The sequence below is a fragment of the Alosa sapidissima genome, chromosome 19, assembly GCF_018492685.1.
Source record: "Alosa sapidissima isolate fAloSap1 chromosome 19, fAloSap1.pri, whole genome shotgun sequence".
NCBI lineage: Eukaryota > Metazoa > Chordata > Actinopteri > Clupeiformes > Clupeidae > Alosa > Alosa sapidissima.
Window position 1 is genome coordinate 4,408,861 of NC_055975.1, and position 13,351 is coordinate 4,422,211.

General features: G+C 40.2%; 2 protein-coding genes across 3 annotated transcripts; one reads left to right on the forward strand and one right to left on the reverse strand.

The window, feature by feature from the left end:
• Window positions 1–7,265, forward strand: cgref1 (cell growth regulator with EF-hand domain 1). Its single transcript, XM_042072368.1, has 6 exons — window positions 1–480; window positions 755–853; window positions 4,461–4,532; window positions 5,142–5,212; window positions 5,411–5,535; window positions 5,924–7,265. The coding sequence occupies exons 2-6, from the start codon at window positions 774–776 to the stop codon at window positions 6,395–6,397; spliced, it is 822 nt and encodes a 273-aa protein (XP_041928302.1). The 5' UTR covers window positions 1–480; window positions 755–773; the 3' UTR covers window positions 6,398–7,265.
• A 323-nt stretch (window positions 7,266–7,588) lies between these two features.
• Window positions 7,589–13,351, reverse strand: ctsba (cathepsin Ba). 2 transcript variants are annotated; one of them, XM_042072366.1, is made up of 10 exons: window positions 13,221–13,351; window positions 11,597–11,720; window positions 11,210–11,295; window positions 10,787–10,901; window positions 10,486–10,601; window positions 9,635–9,720; window positions 9,001–9,147; window positions 8,703–8,819; window positions 8,450–8,578; window positions 7,589–8,245 (listed from the first exon to the last, which is right to left on the reverse strand). In XM_042072366.1, the coding sequence occupies exons 2-10, from the start codon at window positions 11,717–11,719 to the stop codon at window positions 8,172–8,174; spliced, it is 993 nt and encodes a 330-aa protein (XP_041928300.1). In that variant the 5' UTR covers window position 11,720; window positions 13,221–13,351; the 3' UTR covers window positions 7,589–8,171. The 2 variants fall into 2 exon arrangements, with proteins under 2 accessions (XP_041928300.1, XP_041928301.1); XM_042072367.1 differs by having other exon boundaries at window positions 13,225–13,329.

The following is a 13,351-nucleotide window of genomic DNA, read 5'->3' on the forward strand; positions in this document are numbered from 1 at the left end:
GCCGGTGCGCCCCACCCAGTTTTATGTTTAATCCATGTGGATTCTGGATGGATATGTTCCAGGTACTTTGCCGTGAATGTTAACTAAATATAGACTAGACTTTATAGTAGCCTAATGTCAAATATTGACCAGGGTCTCCACCTATGGAGCTGCTTTGTCATTTGTGCGCACTATGATATCTTGAAGGAGAACGTTGAGACAGAGCAGTAGCTTACGCATTGACATTCTACTACTCTCGCTGCTAGTCAGCTACATCGACGTGGCGATGAGAAACGGCGGAAGGCGGACCTTGCCGCAGCAAAGCGCTATAGAAGTAGATTGTGAGATATTGTTAGGGCCGCGACACGTCCCTGGTATCCACGTGTACCCTGTCATTGATCATAACATAGCACACTAGCGATCGCAGTAGCCTATAGCCTACCGACCGACGACCATCGGCTCTCACTACGAGGAGAAGCAAGACATCAGTATCAAAGCAAGGTAGGCTACGTTTAGTTGTAGCGCATGCATGTTTTTACCTCAAAATGTTGCTTCGGGATGTTTGTAGCCTACGGCTATACCAGCGGTATATTTACATAACCTAGTCTACTGTTACATTGCCGTTACAATGTGTCGCTACATTTGTAGACAGCGTAGCCTATACAGTCGCAGGTATAGTCTGCTTAATGAAAGTTTGTTTTGTGATGTGAACTCAAATAACCATGTAGAGTGGACTTGGAACATGTGTAGTTTAGATGCTTGCCTCTCCGTGCAGCCCTGTCTTCAGCGTGGAAATGTTTGCGGCGGCGGTGGTCCCCCTGCTCCTCGCACCGCTCCTCATCCAGGGTGCTCCGCAGGGTCAAGAACCTGAGAGGTAGGCTACGATAGCCTACTGTACTGGGGATTGATATTACAGTAGGGGCGTTTTTACAAACACTATCTCGTTTGGTCTCTGTCTTTAGGCCAATTTCGAATATAGAATGTCATTTGTTTCTAGAAAACCAGCAACGATGCTTCGTCATTTGTTTTAGAACATGATGCAAATGTGCACCTTTGGACTCAGGTGTGTTGTATGCCCCACCTAAACGGATGAGCCACGCACCCATATCTCTTGATCTTTTGCATAATGACTTGTCTGTCAGTGAAGTAGGTCACACATAGTAGCCTAAAGTGGCAAATAGTGGCAGACTGATATGTTTGTGTGTGGCTGTTCTTTGTTTGATCAGATCACTCAACTCTTCTTATTGGGGTGTATGGTTTATCCATCTTCTTACAATTAAATTCAATTAAGCAACAAATTAAACAGCAATACAAGGTGCTTACAGCACATAAAAATAAGATAAAACAAAAAGAATAATAAAATCAACTAGAGAATGTAATTCCAGGGAATTACGAGTGCATGAAAATGAAGCTAGGACAGACATAGCATAGCTTAATAAAAAGTTGATAGTTTAGATGTAGACAGTTTAAAAGTTGAATGTAGATAGTTTAACAGTTGTTAATAGACAGATAGTTTAATAGACAGACAGTTTAATGAATGTTGAATGTTTAAAAGTTATATGTAGATAGTTTAAGAGTTGTTGACAGACTGATAGTTTAATGCGTGATAGACAAATAGTTTAAAGGCTCTATATAGGTAGATAGTTGACGATAACTGACAGTTGGAATGGCTCTAATGTTTGCTAGCAGTTATGCTAACAAAGCTAATTATTTTGACCAAGTTACTTAGTTAACTTAGCTCATGTTTTCTAGCAGTTTTGGAAAACATGCTAACATGCTAACTATGCTAACCATGTGACTTAGCTAATCATTTTTAGCAGTTATGTTAAAATGTTAACTATGCTAACAATGCTAACTATGCTAACATGCTAACTATGTTAACCATGTTACTTAGCTAACTTAGCTAATTATTTGTAGCAGTTTTACTAAAAATGTTAACAATGCTAACAATGCTAACATGTGAACTATGCTAACCATGTGACTCAGCTAACTTAGCTAATCATTTTAGCAGTTCTGCTAAAATGCTAACTATGCTAACAATGTTAATTATGCTAACTAGCTAACTAGCTAGTGAGGACTTTTATTTTGAAACAGTTAAAGGCAGAGGATACAGTTGATGGGAGTCATAGTTGACAAACAGTTACAGTAACAGTTGAACAGTTATGGGCACAGGAAGCAGTTGAACGGGATAATACAGCCATATTGTATGCTTAAAGCCTGAGACAGTTGCTCCAGGTGGCCTGAACACCTGGCATAGGATTCTAATTACAGTGCATAAAAATGCACTGTACTGTTCTTCCTAGGATTCTTCTTCTTCTTCTTCTTCTAACGCATTTAATGCAGCTTCAACCGTTTAACGTAGAAACTTCATTCAAACTATGTTACGTAGGTCTTACTTAGGACAAGAGTGCTATGTATTTTTCAGCTTTGTAACTTTTATACTTTTAAACTATTAATTAAAAACTGTTAAAAATTTCCCCATAGACTTAACATGGACTGATGACATCACAATAGAGCCGTTAAGCAATTAGAACCCTATGCCAGGTGGTCAGGCCACCTGGATCAACTGCTAGTCTCAGGCTTTAAGCATACAAACTGGCTCTATTAAGACTACACATCCTGTTCAACTGCTTCCTCTCCCAAAAACTATTTCAAAATAAAAGTCCTCACAACAATATTTCACTGTTAAACAATTTAACCCTTTAAACTACTGAACTTTTTAACTGTTCAGCCATTGTAACTGTTACTTGTCATACTATGACTCCTACCCACTGTAGCTAGTTAGCATGGTTAGCATAGTTAGCATGTTAACATTGTTAGCATTTTTTTAGCAAAACTGCTAAAAATGATTAGCTAAGTTAGCTAAGTAATATGGTTAGCATAGTTAACAGGTTAGCATTGCTAGCATTGTTAAAATTTTTAGCAAAACTGTTAAAAATGATTAGCTAAGTAACATGGTTAGCATTGTTAGCATGTTAACATTGTTAGCATGTTAGTTAGCATAGTTAGCATAACTGGAAAAAATTATTAGCTAGGTTAGCTAAGTCACATGATTAACATAGTTAGCATGTTAGCATTGTTAACATGCTAGATAGCATTGTTAGCATAACTACTAAAAATGATTAGCTAAGTTAGCTAAATCACAAGGTTAGCATAGTTAGCATGCTAGTTAGCATAACTACTAAAAATGATAAGCTAAGTTAGCTAAGTCACATGGTTAACATTATTATCGTTGTTAACATAGTTAGCATAACTGCTAGCAAACATTAGAGCCATTTCAACTGTTAGTTATCGTCAACTATCTACCTAAATAATTTAACCATTTAAACTATCCACCTATTTAAAGGTGCCATGTGTAATGTCCGCCAAAAAATCAATTCATACTCCACATTCCATAAAAGATGGGGCAGTATACCTCCAGAAAGTGAGTTGGTTTACCCTAGAGTAACAACCGAGAAACGTGTATTGCAGTTTGGCTGGCGGTTATGTTGCCCGCATACTGCCTCCCATGGCCGAAACTGGTATTATGATACCTGTCGGGCTGTGGCTAGTGATTTAGCATGCTAATTCAGGTTGATATCTCTGCAGCACTATACCTTGTCATTTTTTAATGACATCATCGTCCTTATTTCTTCTCATTCTTTTGATGCGTGTAGCTCATTTTTTGGATATTTTTACCTCAATTCTTACACATGGCACCTTTAACTATTCAGTCATTCCAACTATATTAAACCTCATCTACCTAGCAAATAATTTAACCATTTAAACTATCCACCTATTTAACTGTTCAGTCATTCTAACTATATTAAACCTCATCTACCTAGCAACCAATATAGTTTGTTTTTACTCTGTATGATATTTTACATAATTTTCATGCACTTACATAATTTTCATGCACTGTATTTCCTTCCTTCCTTTCCTTTCTTTTCTAGTTGCTATTGTGATGTCATAATCTAATGTTAAGTCAATGGGGACATTTTAGTAGTTTTTAATTAATAGTTTAAAAAGTATAAAAGTTAGAAAGTTGAAAAATACATAGCTGAAGTCACATAAGTAAGACTTACACAATGCAGTTTGAATGAAGTTTCTACGTTAAACAGTTGAAGCTGTATTAAACGCACAAAAAGCGTTAAAAAAAGCAGAATAATAAGAAGAAATCAGATAACAATAGAGTGCATTTTCATGCACTCTAATAAAATATGTGTACAAATATAAATAAAAATCAAGGTGCAAAAGTCATAAAATATGAAGAGATGTATACACACATGCATATGCATGCAGAACAGACACATCCAAACCTAAAATTCAAAAAGGTCAGGGATTTAAGAGAAGGCAAGGCTAAAAAGGTATGTCTTAAGATGTTTCTTAAAAAATCACACATTATCATTTGTGTATTACACTTTGACATTTCTGTCAGCTGAAGGAGTAAATGTTGTGTGCTCTTTTTTGTGACGTGCTCCGTTTTGACCTTGTCCTTAAAGGTCAGAGTCCACTGGTGACAGTCTGCCTCTTACGCTGGTCAATCCCTTTGGTTCTGCAGATGAGAGCCGCAGGTAGGCTTCAGCCAAATCTGTCTTATACCCTTTTTCAATTTCCCAAGGAAATAGCACATTGCTTTCATTTTCTCACATGGGAGATGGTATACTTTCTTTTTTTTCATGCAGCCTGTGTGCTTTTGTTGGGTAATCAGTCCAGTAGCAGGGGTACAAAGTCTTTACACACATCAGAGATTATGGTGTGATTTCAACAGGTGAAGACAAGGACATGGGCATGGCACCTGTGTCGGAAAAATAGAACTAGACTACAGCACAGTCCATTTGTTTCACAATTGTTTTTCTTCCCAATTTCATGTCTAAGCAACTTTCACATTCCCTAAAATGTCAAGCCTAGGCACACAGTTTAGGTCCAATGTTATACATTTGTACAGTATAATGTATACATAATGTATATAATGTATGAATATACATTTCTGGCTTTGTGGATGGAAATTACCTCACGATTCATATCATTACACACTACAAAAGGAAAATGCCAAAACTGCTCTTCCTTCAGTGGATTGACACATATTGCAGTCTTTAGCTCACTAGAAGTTACTGTGATTCAAAATGACTTACTCACCTTTGTATTGTGCTGTTTTTAACTCATCTCTGATCTTTTAACAGACTCTTACAGAGCTATATCAAGGCTAATTTGAACGAACAGGCAAATCCAGATGTCAGTACTCGGGAACAAGGTGAAGATCAATCACCCTAGTTATTATTAGCCTATCTTCTTTTTCAGCAGTGTCAAAGACTGCACAGTCCAAAAGCTCCTAATGATATGTTTCTTCTTTGACGTTCTTTTTGTGGTGTGGTGTGGTGACGTTCTTTTTGTGGTGTGGGTGCTATGTGGTCCGCACTTAATAATTAGGCCTCTTCCTCCCATCCTCCAGAGGTCTTCTTCCTCTTCTCCCTTCATGACTATGACAAAAGCGATCAGCTGGATGGCCTTGAGCTAATGAAGCTGTTGTCAGATTTTCTGTCACATCTTTCGCAGACCCCCAAATCAACTGATGGAGTGAGTTTGTTTTTTATGTCTTATTAGGGGTGTTGCTAGAGATTGTACATATTTTATCCATATTGTTATTCTATACTACCGGACGGACGTCAATGGGCTCCTTTCCAAAATGCAGAGCAAATTCAAATTCTCTAACAGGTTCGTCTGTATTCACCCAGGCTAATTATATGCTACTTAAAGACAATACACTTTTGTGCAACCACTTTGCAATTATAACTGCCTTAATTAAATATGACCTTGATTGAGTCTGCCAGTAGAGGCTTTCTGGGTGATCCAATTATGTAGGTCCCTGAGGTCCTCATCAGATATGGTTAAACATTACATCCCTCTGGATTTGTTCTTGGAGAAAACTGTAACTGATCAGCTTGCTGTCTATCTCCGTCCTCAGGTGGTTGCCATGGTGGACTATCTCCTGCAAACTCAGGATCAGAACCAGGATGGCCTCCTGGCTCCGTCCGAGCTGCTCTCCCCACCCATCCAAGCCAGCAAGTTGGAGCCCATCCCGGAGGCTGACCCGGCAGTAGAGTCCGACTCTGCAGGTGGTGCCCAGGATAAGCCGAAGGAAGAGGCCTCCCCGCAGCAGGACGGACCATCTGACACTGCCAATGAGCAGGAGCATCCGCAAGTGGAGGGTGAACAGCAAGTGCAGCCGCCTAAGGAGGAGAGAGGGGCACAGGGGGAGGGACAGGCGCCTGAGGAGCAGAATGTGGGTAACCTAGGAGACGCAGAGGAGAAGGAACAGCCAGAGGCAAAGGCTGCCGAAGAACAGCAGCAGCAGGCTGAGGGGCAGAGGTTAGAATCGAATGTCGTGGAGAACCATCCGAATCATGCTCCTGTGCACCAAGGACAGCCTGAGATGTAGAGAGGGGACGCTGCTTGTGCTGTGTGCAGTGCCGGTGGTCTGCCCGTGAGTATAATGCCTATGCAGACTGGAAACAGGAGTCAGCCATATACAGTAGGACAGACTGTTAATGGATGCTGTGGTTGTCATGGCCAAGTGATTCAAAACAATTCTGTCTCACGTTGCCTGGAGAAAGTTTTTTTTTTATCATTATATATATATTTTTAAATAATTCTGGATGGAAATTCAACAAAATAGGAATATCATTGCTTGATTTTAAAATGCAGGATGGAATCTTATTTAATACCTGCCCATATTAATATTTAAATAATTTCTTGATAAATTGTTGACAATTAATGCACTTTACACCACATACACTTCTATATGGTCATCAGTATGTGCATCCTAAAACAACTATGCATTTTCAGACAGAAGGTCTGTAAACAGTGTTTGTGCCTAATCTTCATTTCTTTAGAGAATAGATTTGTTCCCAGTCTCAAATTTACTTTCAGTGCTGTGGTACACTTAAGTAGTCAATCACTTATGTATTTGCACTATTAACTAGACTTGATTAATTGCGTTATGCTGCCATAAGTCATGTTTGCCACACTATGGGGATTTTATATCTAATGTGTAGAAGTCTTTTGCTGATTGATTTGTATATAATTGTGTGTGTATGTGTATTTATGGAAATCGACCCTTCATTACAGCTAAACACCACAACCAATGGGATATGACTAGATTGTTTCTGGAACACCACTCACTGTTTATTCCCACAAAACAAGTCTTACTCTGTCTGCTGTAAGATTACATGCGTTTAGAGTTTACATTTCTTCACAAACACAAATCCAATGCATATAATGCAAACAATACATGTGCGTTTGAGGCATTTCTGACCATACTTGCAAATCAGCCATTATGTATTACAGGTGAGAGAGCATCTGCAAGCATCAAAAATACTTAAAGGAAACTGCAGCCAAAACCAAGTTCCTGGTTTTAATTTACAAGACACTCTTGGATTGGTGGGATGGGGGGGGGGGGGGGGGGGGGTTGCAGTGAAGTGGGTTAAGAGAGTGTTGGTGTTAACTACTTTATTTTAGTATTCAGAAAATGCTGTTGACATGCACAATCAAGTGAGCTGCATTGAACAAAAGTCCATGGGCAGTACATCATTTAGAAACCATAGCCCAAGGGGAGACCGACATGGAGACATTTAGAGAGAATTGTATTTATTCACAGAAATAAAAACGGCAAAGTACAAATCCAAGCCCTGCAACCCAATTTCAAAAGAAATACTAACTTATAAAACACACCATCATGATGATGATTTAGATGAGCATTTTTAAAAAATATTACATATAAAAGAAACACAGCCACCGTTTGATCTATAAATCAGGTCAGAACAAGCATGTTTGATATCCACAATAGTTGCAATACTACAATGACTCTTATTCTAGTGGTTCAATTGTGCAAAGTAAGACCCTGTTCACATAGTTCCAATTCAGTACTATTCACTCACACACACTCAATAAAAATCACTCTTAAAATTTTTTTAAAACAAATGTGTAGCATGTCTGAAGCCATTTAAAAAAGGCCACATTGTAATGAATACTAAGAAACAAAGTGTCCAACTCTGCATCAGGCAGCACTAAGCCTTAAGCCACAAGTCAAGTCACATGTCACCTACAGTACAGCGGTTGGGCAGTGTTTTAAGTGGATGTCTCTACAGGGCGGAGGGCGCAGTGAGTGCAGTAGTAGCCGCCTCACCCTCAGTCTTCACCAACCACAGGACATATTATGCAGGGATGCCTGCAACAATCTCAGACTCGATGCCACAATGATCTGATCCTCTGAGGATTCTGAAAAAGCCTAATGGGAAGGAAAAAGAAAATCATGCATCAATATCACAATATAACATTTCTAACTATCAACTTGGGTCAAGATAAAGCAGAAATCTAAATATGTATAAATGAAGCCTGTAATAAAAACCCTGGCAATATTCAGCCCCCCCCCCCCCAAAAAAAAACAAAACAAATTGCCAGTAAAATGAACAGAAATATTCTTACTACATACCATTCTCGCCCCAATCAGTGTTCCAGGAGTTAGCACACAGCCAGTAGGGGGTGCCGTTATCTACTCCCCAGCCAAGGACCTTAATAGCATGACCTCCGACCTCAGACCCAGTCACATGCTGGTACACTCCTGGGGGCAGGCAATACAACAGTAGTCACCATCACCCAGGTCTGGTTAACACACCTACTATAGTTGAGTAATGGTTAAATAACTGGCTCCAACAGACAGACTAAGATTGAACAGCAGTGCTCACCACCCTTGTACAGCAGGAAGTCCTCGTAGACAGAGAAGGCGCCCTCTACTGGCCCATTTTCAGAGATCTCCCTCATAATCTGCTTCTCACTCGCTCCCACACTGTAGGAGGTCTTCCCTGCAAGCATTCAATTAAAAAATGTGGGGAAAAAAGAGAAAAGTGTTACATCACCTCCACCAATTTATCTACAATACAACAATCATAACAATTTACAAATATTCTGTTCTGGGAAACTTCAGTTAATAAAATGACCAGCACCTCTACAGGGTGAGAAACACAAGGGCGGACACACACTTACCAAAGTGTTTATCAGCTTTGTAGGCAGGGGTGTATCCATCGGCACATTTCTTCGTACATCTGGGCGTGTCACCACCCTCTCCAGTGCACGGGGGTCGAGAACCATTCACATGGTGCTCACAGGGCTCAATGGTGTAGGGACGGCAGCCTGTTCCAGTTTAAATTTTATTTATGATTTATTTGATAGATAGTGTACATAGACAAACTGAGAATTGACATCTGATGCAAGGGTCATCGTGTCAATTTGTAACACTGGTCCCCTGAGGGACTTTTGTGAATTCAGTACAATACACAAAACTGATAACAGTACAGTAGCAATAACTGTAATGCACATGGTACAAAGAGGAATTGGTAAATACAGCAATAGCACACAAATAAAAAGACAGACCAAACATATCTAGATAGTAATGGCATGTCTGGCCACTAGAGGGCACAACAATGCCTGTGCCAAATGGGATTGGAAAAGCTGGCCGTGGGTAAAACTTGACTAGGTAGGCACTTAGACAAACACAACAGGTTCATCAAGTTGACAGGCCAAAGATCTAAGGGTGCCAGAACTTTTTTTTTTTAATTAAAACAATATAATTTACAACATGATAATTACACCCCTACAACAAGGGGTGTCATGAACTCACCAATATGAGAGTTGTAGAGTCCGCCCGACACCAGCCCCTCAGTGGTCCAGAAGTCCCATGCTGCAGATGGGTAGCCACCATTGCACCTGTTTACCAAAATTACACAAGTAATGAATCAAGAAATACAAATACCAACAAATACTTCCAATTCCTAAACTGATGTAAGTAACAGGTGATCTTCTCAAGTCACAACCCCTCCAAAAAAAAAAAAAAGTTATATAATTTGATAAGCACAAAAGCTTTACTACACTGAACTTTTGATACAAACTCTGCACAGAAACAGTCAAATAGCAACCACTGAATGGAGCAAAGTCATATAAGAAAAGGCTTACTTCCTCCAAAACCAATGGCAAAATTAGTGTTTCTCAACCACTGGAGGAACCATTCTGAATGGGTTGCAGAGTGCCTGTGCCCTCAGAACTTTTGTAGAAGACTGCCTACATGCACTGTGGCTCTTATTTTGGAACGGTAAAAGCAGAGTCTTCACAGCTCTCGTGTCTTAATCACAGAGGACAAAAAGGGCAGAGGGCAGAAAATGCATTATTGCATGCCAAAGTCTCAGCTGGAGCATCCCAAACGCGAACAGGGAGAGCCAAGACTTAGTACCCATTACTGACTTTTGTAATTTGATATATACTACATACAGTTTTGTGTAGGAAAGAACATACATGTTCACATTTTGGCCACATTTACATTTACTTTCATTTTTCTGTGTTTTGAATGTTTTCAAATTTGTGTTGCAACTTTATGACCTTGGGGGTTTTGAACTGATCTGGTTCACAAAGAGCTACATAGAGATTAACACAGGCACTCATGCCATGGCAGCAGAGAATAAGGGGAGCTTCACTCACCCCATCCCACAGGACTCGCAGCAGGTCAGCAGGTCCTCAGAGGAAATCTCCACACTCACTTTGCCATCGCTGTGAATGCACACGCGGTCAGACATGGCCTCAGCAGCACCAAAAGCCTACAGGCAAGGAGGAAACTCATGCTGAGGAAGGAGTCCGGCCACTGGACATTGGTGAACAGCTGTGTTACTTCTATTAATGTTTGACAAATAAATATTTAACCAAGACTTTGGCACAACTGGACTCCATGGAAAGCTCCTAGTGATAAGGCAGGAGTGGCCGGCTGTAGGGACAAGCTCTTTACCCAGCAGGAACCGCATGAGCCCTGGTCCCTGATCTCTTTGATGGTGGGGCAGTTAGGCCAGTTCTCACGTGAGTCAAAGTTATCAGGCAGTGCCATATCCCCAGCATACTGCACCCTAGAGAGAGAAAGAAAGAAAGAAAGAAAGAAAGAAAGAAAGAAAGAAAGAAAGAAAGAGAGGTTGCATTTCCTCTTTCACATGTGCAATTATAGTAAATACAATTCTAAAAGTTCAAACTTAAAAAAAAAAAAGGTCTGCTCTTTTTTCCTTTGCATTTCTCTTAAACCCAAGACTAAGCCACGAATGACATTTAATATTCCGTTCCATCAGGTTTCACTTCCTCTGACAAGTGAGTGTGCAAGATACTCCTGACTAAATGTCTCAATTCCTCTTTGAAATGTTCCCCCAGTAACTAACACACTCACGTGATGGGGAGCCTCGGTCCTTTCAGTAGAGTACCACACAGCTTCTGCACATAGCTGTAGTCCACATTGTGAAAGTTGTGGCCAGCCTTCAAAGGAGCAAGTTGTAGGATTAAAACAATGATATGCTCAAGGACAAGGCACTGAGTTTCACTTGCTCACATCTAAGATTATTGAAGATCAAGCCAGTGTACAAATATTTGGATGGGTTTGACCGCTCTACAAATTGATACACCAACATACGAGTGTTCTAAGTAAATGTAGATGTGAATTAGCCAAAAAGAAACTTGAGATATTGTACACACAAGGGATTATGTTACAGTTTTTTATTTTCGCTTCCTTGATGGAAGCACAGGGTGATTCCTGATAGTTGGGTGGGGAAAGTCTTACCGTCCATGTGGTGTTGGCCTTGTTAATGTAGTTCACCATTTCATTCGAGAGAGGAGGGAGACGCGGTCTAGCCCAGCTGCTTGCCAGTGCAGCGACGAAACACAGACAAACCAAACGCCACATTCTACAAAAGAAAAAAAAGTCAATGATTACAGTAAGGTCCCCATCCCAAATACCACTACATAAACGTTCAATAACATTCTGTCCTAAGGGAGGAGGCAAAAAGATATTTCTACTTAAGATTCAAGTGGTTGTCACAAGGAACCAGTGATGCAGAAACAAGGGTCTCTTTCAGACACAGTCATGCACAGTGAAGAGACTTATAAGTCTGGACTTGAGCTCAAGTCCCCTTAATTTATTGTATTTGCATAACTAAATCAAGAGGGCATGACAAGGACTCTTAAGCAAGCTAAAGTAGAACCTTCATCTTCCCTTTAGGATCCACCTGCTAGTACACAAGGACACAAGCACTTTATTATGCATGGACATTCTTCCTGTTTACTTTTTGTATTGACTGACGCCAGAAACAGTTCAAAACTCAAGTTTAGGTTTCCGATTAAGGCTCAGAGATATGTCATTTTTCCATTTCAACCGACAGGCAGGAACATGCTTTGCGTAGGTTACTTCACTTGGCTACAAAGAGCGTGTCATGGGGCGCATGAATCACCATCAGAATCACTTCCTCAACGACGTCAGGTGATCGATTAATGCACTTTGTCAGCATATCTAATACGAAACTTTAGAAACCCAGGACCGGCTACACATGAGGAAATTATCAGGAGGAACTACAACTCCATTAGTGATTTTTTTTTATTATTTTGATTAACAGGACCTTGCCTTGATCACAGATTTGCCTGTAAACTAGAGGTCAACGAAGCATGACCAACAAACAATATCGCCTTGTTTCATAGGAGCGTAAGCCCAATGCATGCACCAGATGCTTAGGTTACACATAGGGACCACATTGTTTCGTTTTAAGATCAAGGTCAAGGATCATTGATTTATTACGTCAGCATGACTTTACGTGTTGGGTGTTTTGTACAACTACCAGAGACAGGTAACATGTAACACGTAATAGAGCTAACGTTAGGCCTCCTCCCAATCTAGTTTTCACAACAAATTGCGCATAAATGTAAACATGATGAACCTGCGCAGGACTAAACCGACTCGAGACCAACATACAACTTTGATTTCTCTCAACACTACGGAATACGGCAAACGGTAGCTTGTTTTGAGTTTAGCACTAACACATGAGCATACAGTTATTATACATAGTAGTAACTTCGCACATAGACGTTATCTTACGGGTGGCTTGTACGTTAACGTTACAATAATACACAGTACCTTCCCACAATAATTAAAGTTATATACACTTCCACACTAAAAATCTCTGCCCGATAACTAGCTGCTGGATGTGCGCCCACAAAACTAAAGTAAACATCATGACCTACTTTCCTCTTGTTTTATAGCCCACTGAACAATATGTACGATGCTAGCATCAGCGGCTAACGATAGCTGGTGAGCTCTCCAGACTAAATTATAGGAGAAAACCCGGTGACAAATTATCTCTTTTCCTGTTGCCTTCGCATTACTGTGAATAAGATAGATGAAACGCACAGCCTACCTTCCTGTCCACTGCTTGACACGCTGATAAGGGTTTGAATTTGACGAGGCGCCTGAGAGATGGATTTTCTAGGCTATGCACTCATTGCTTTCGGTTCTGTTTTTAAATAGACGTTTTCAATCACGTGGTCT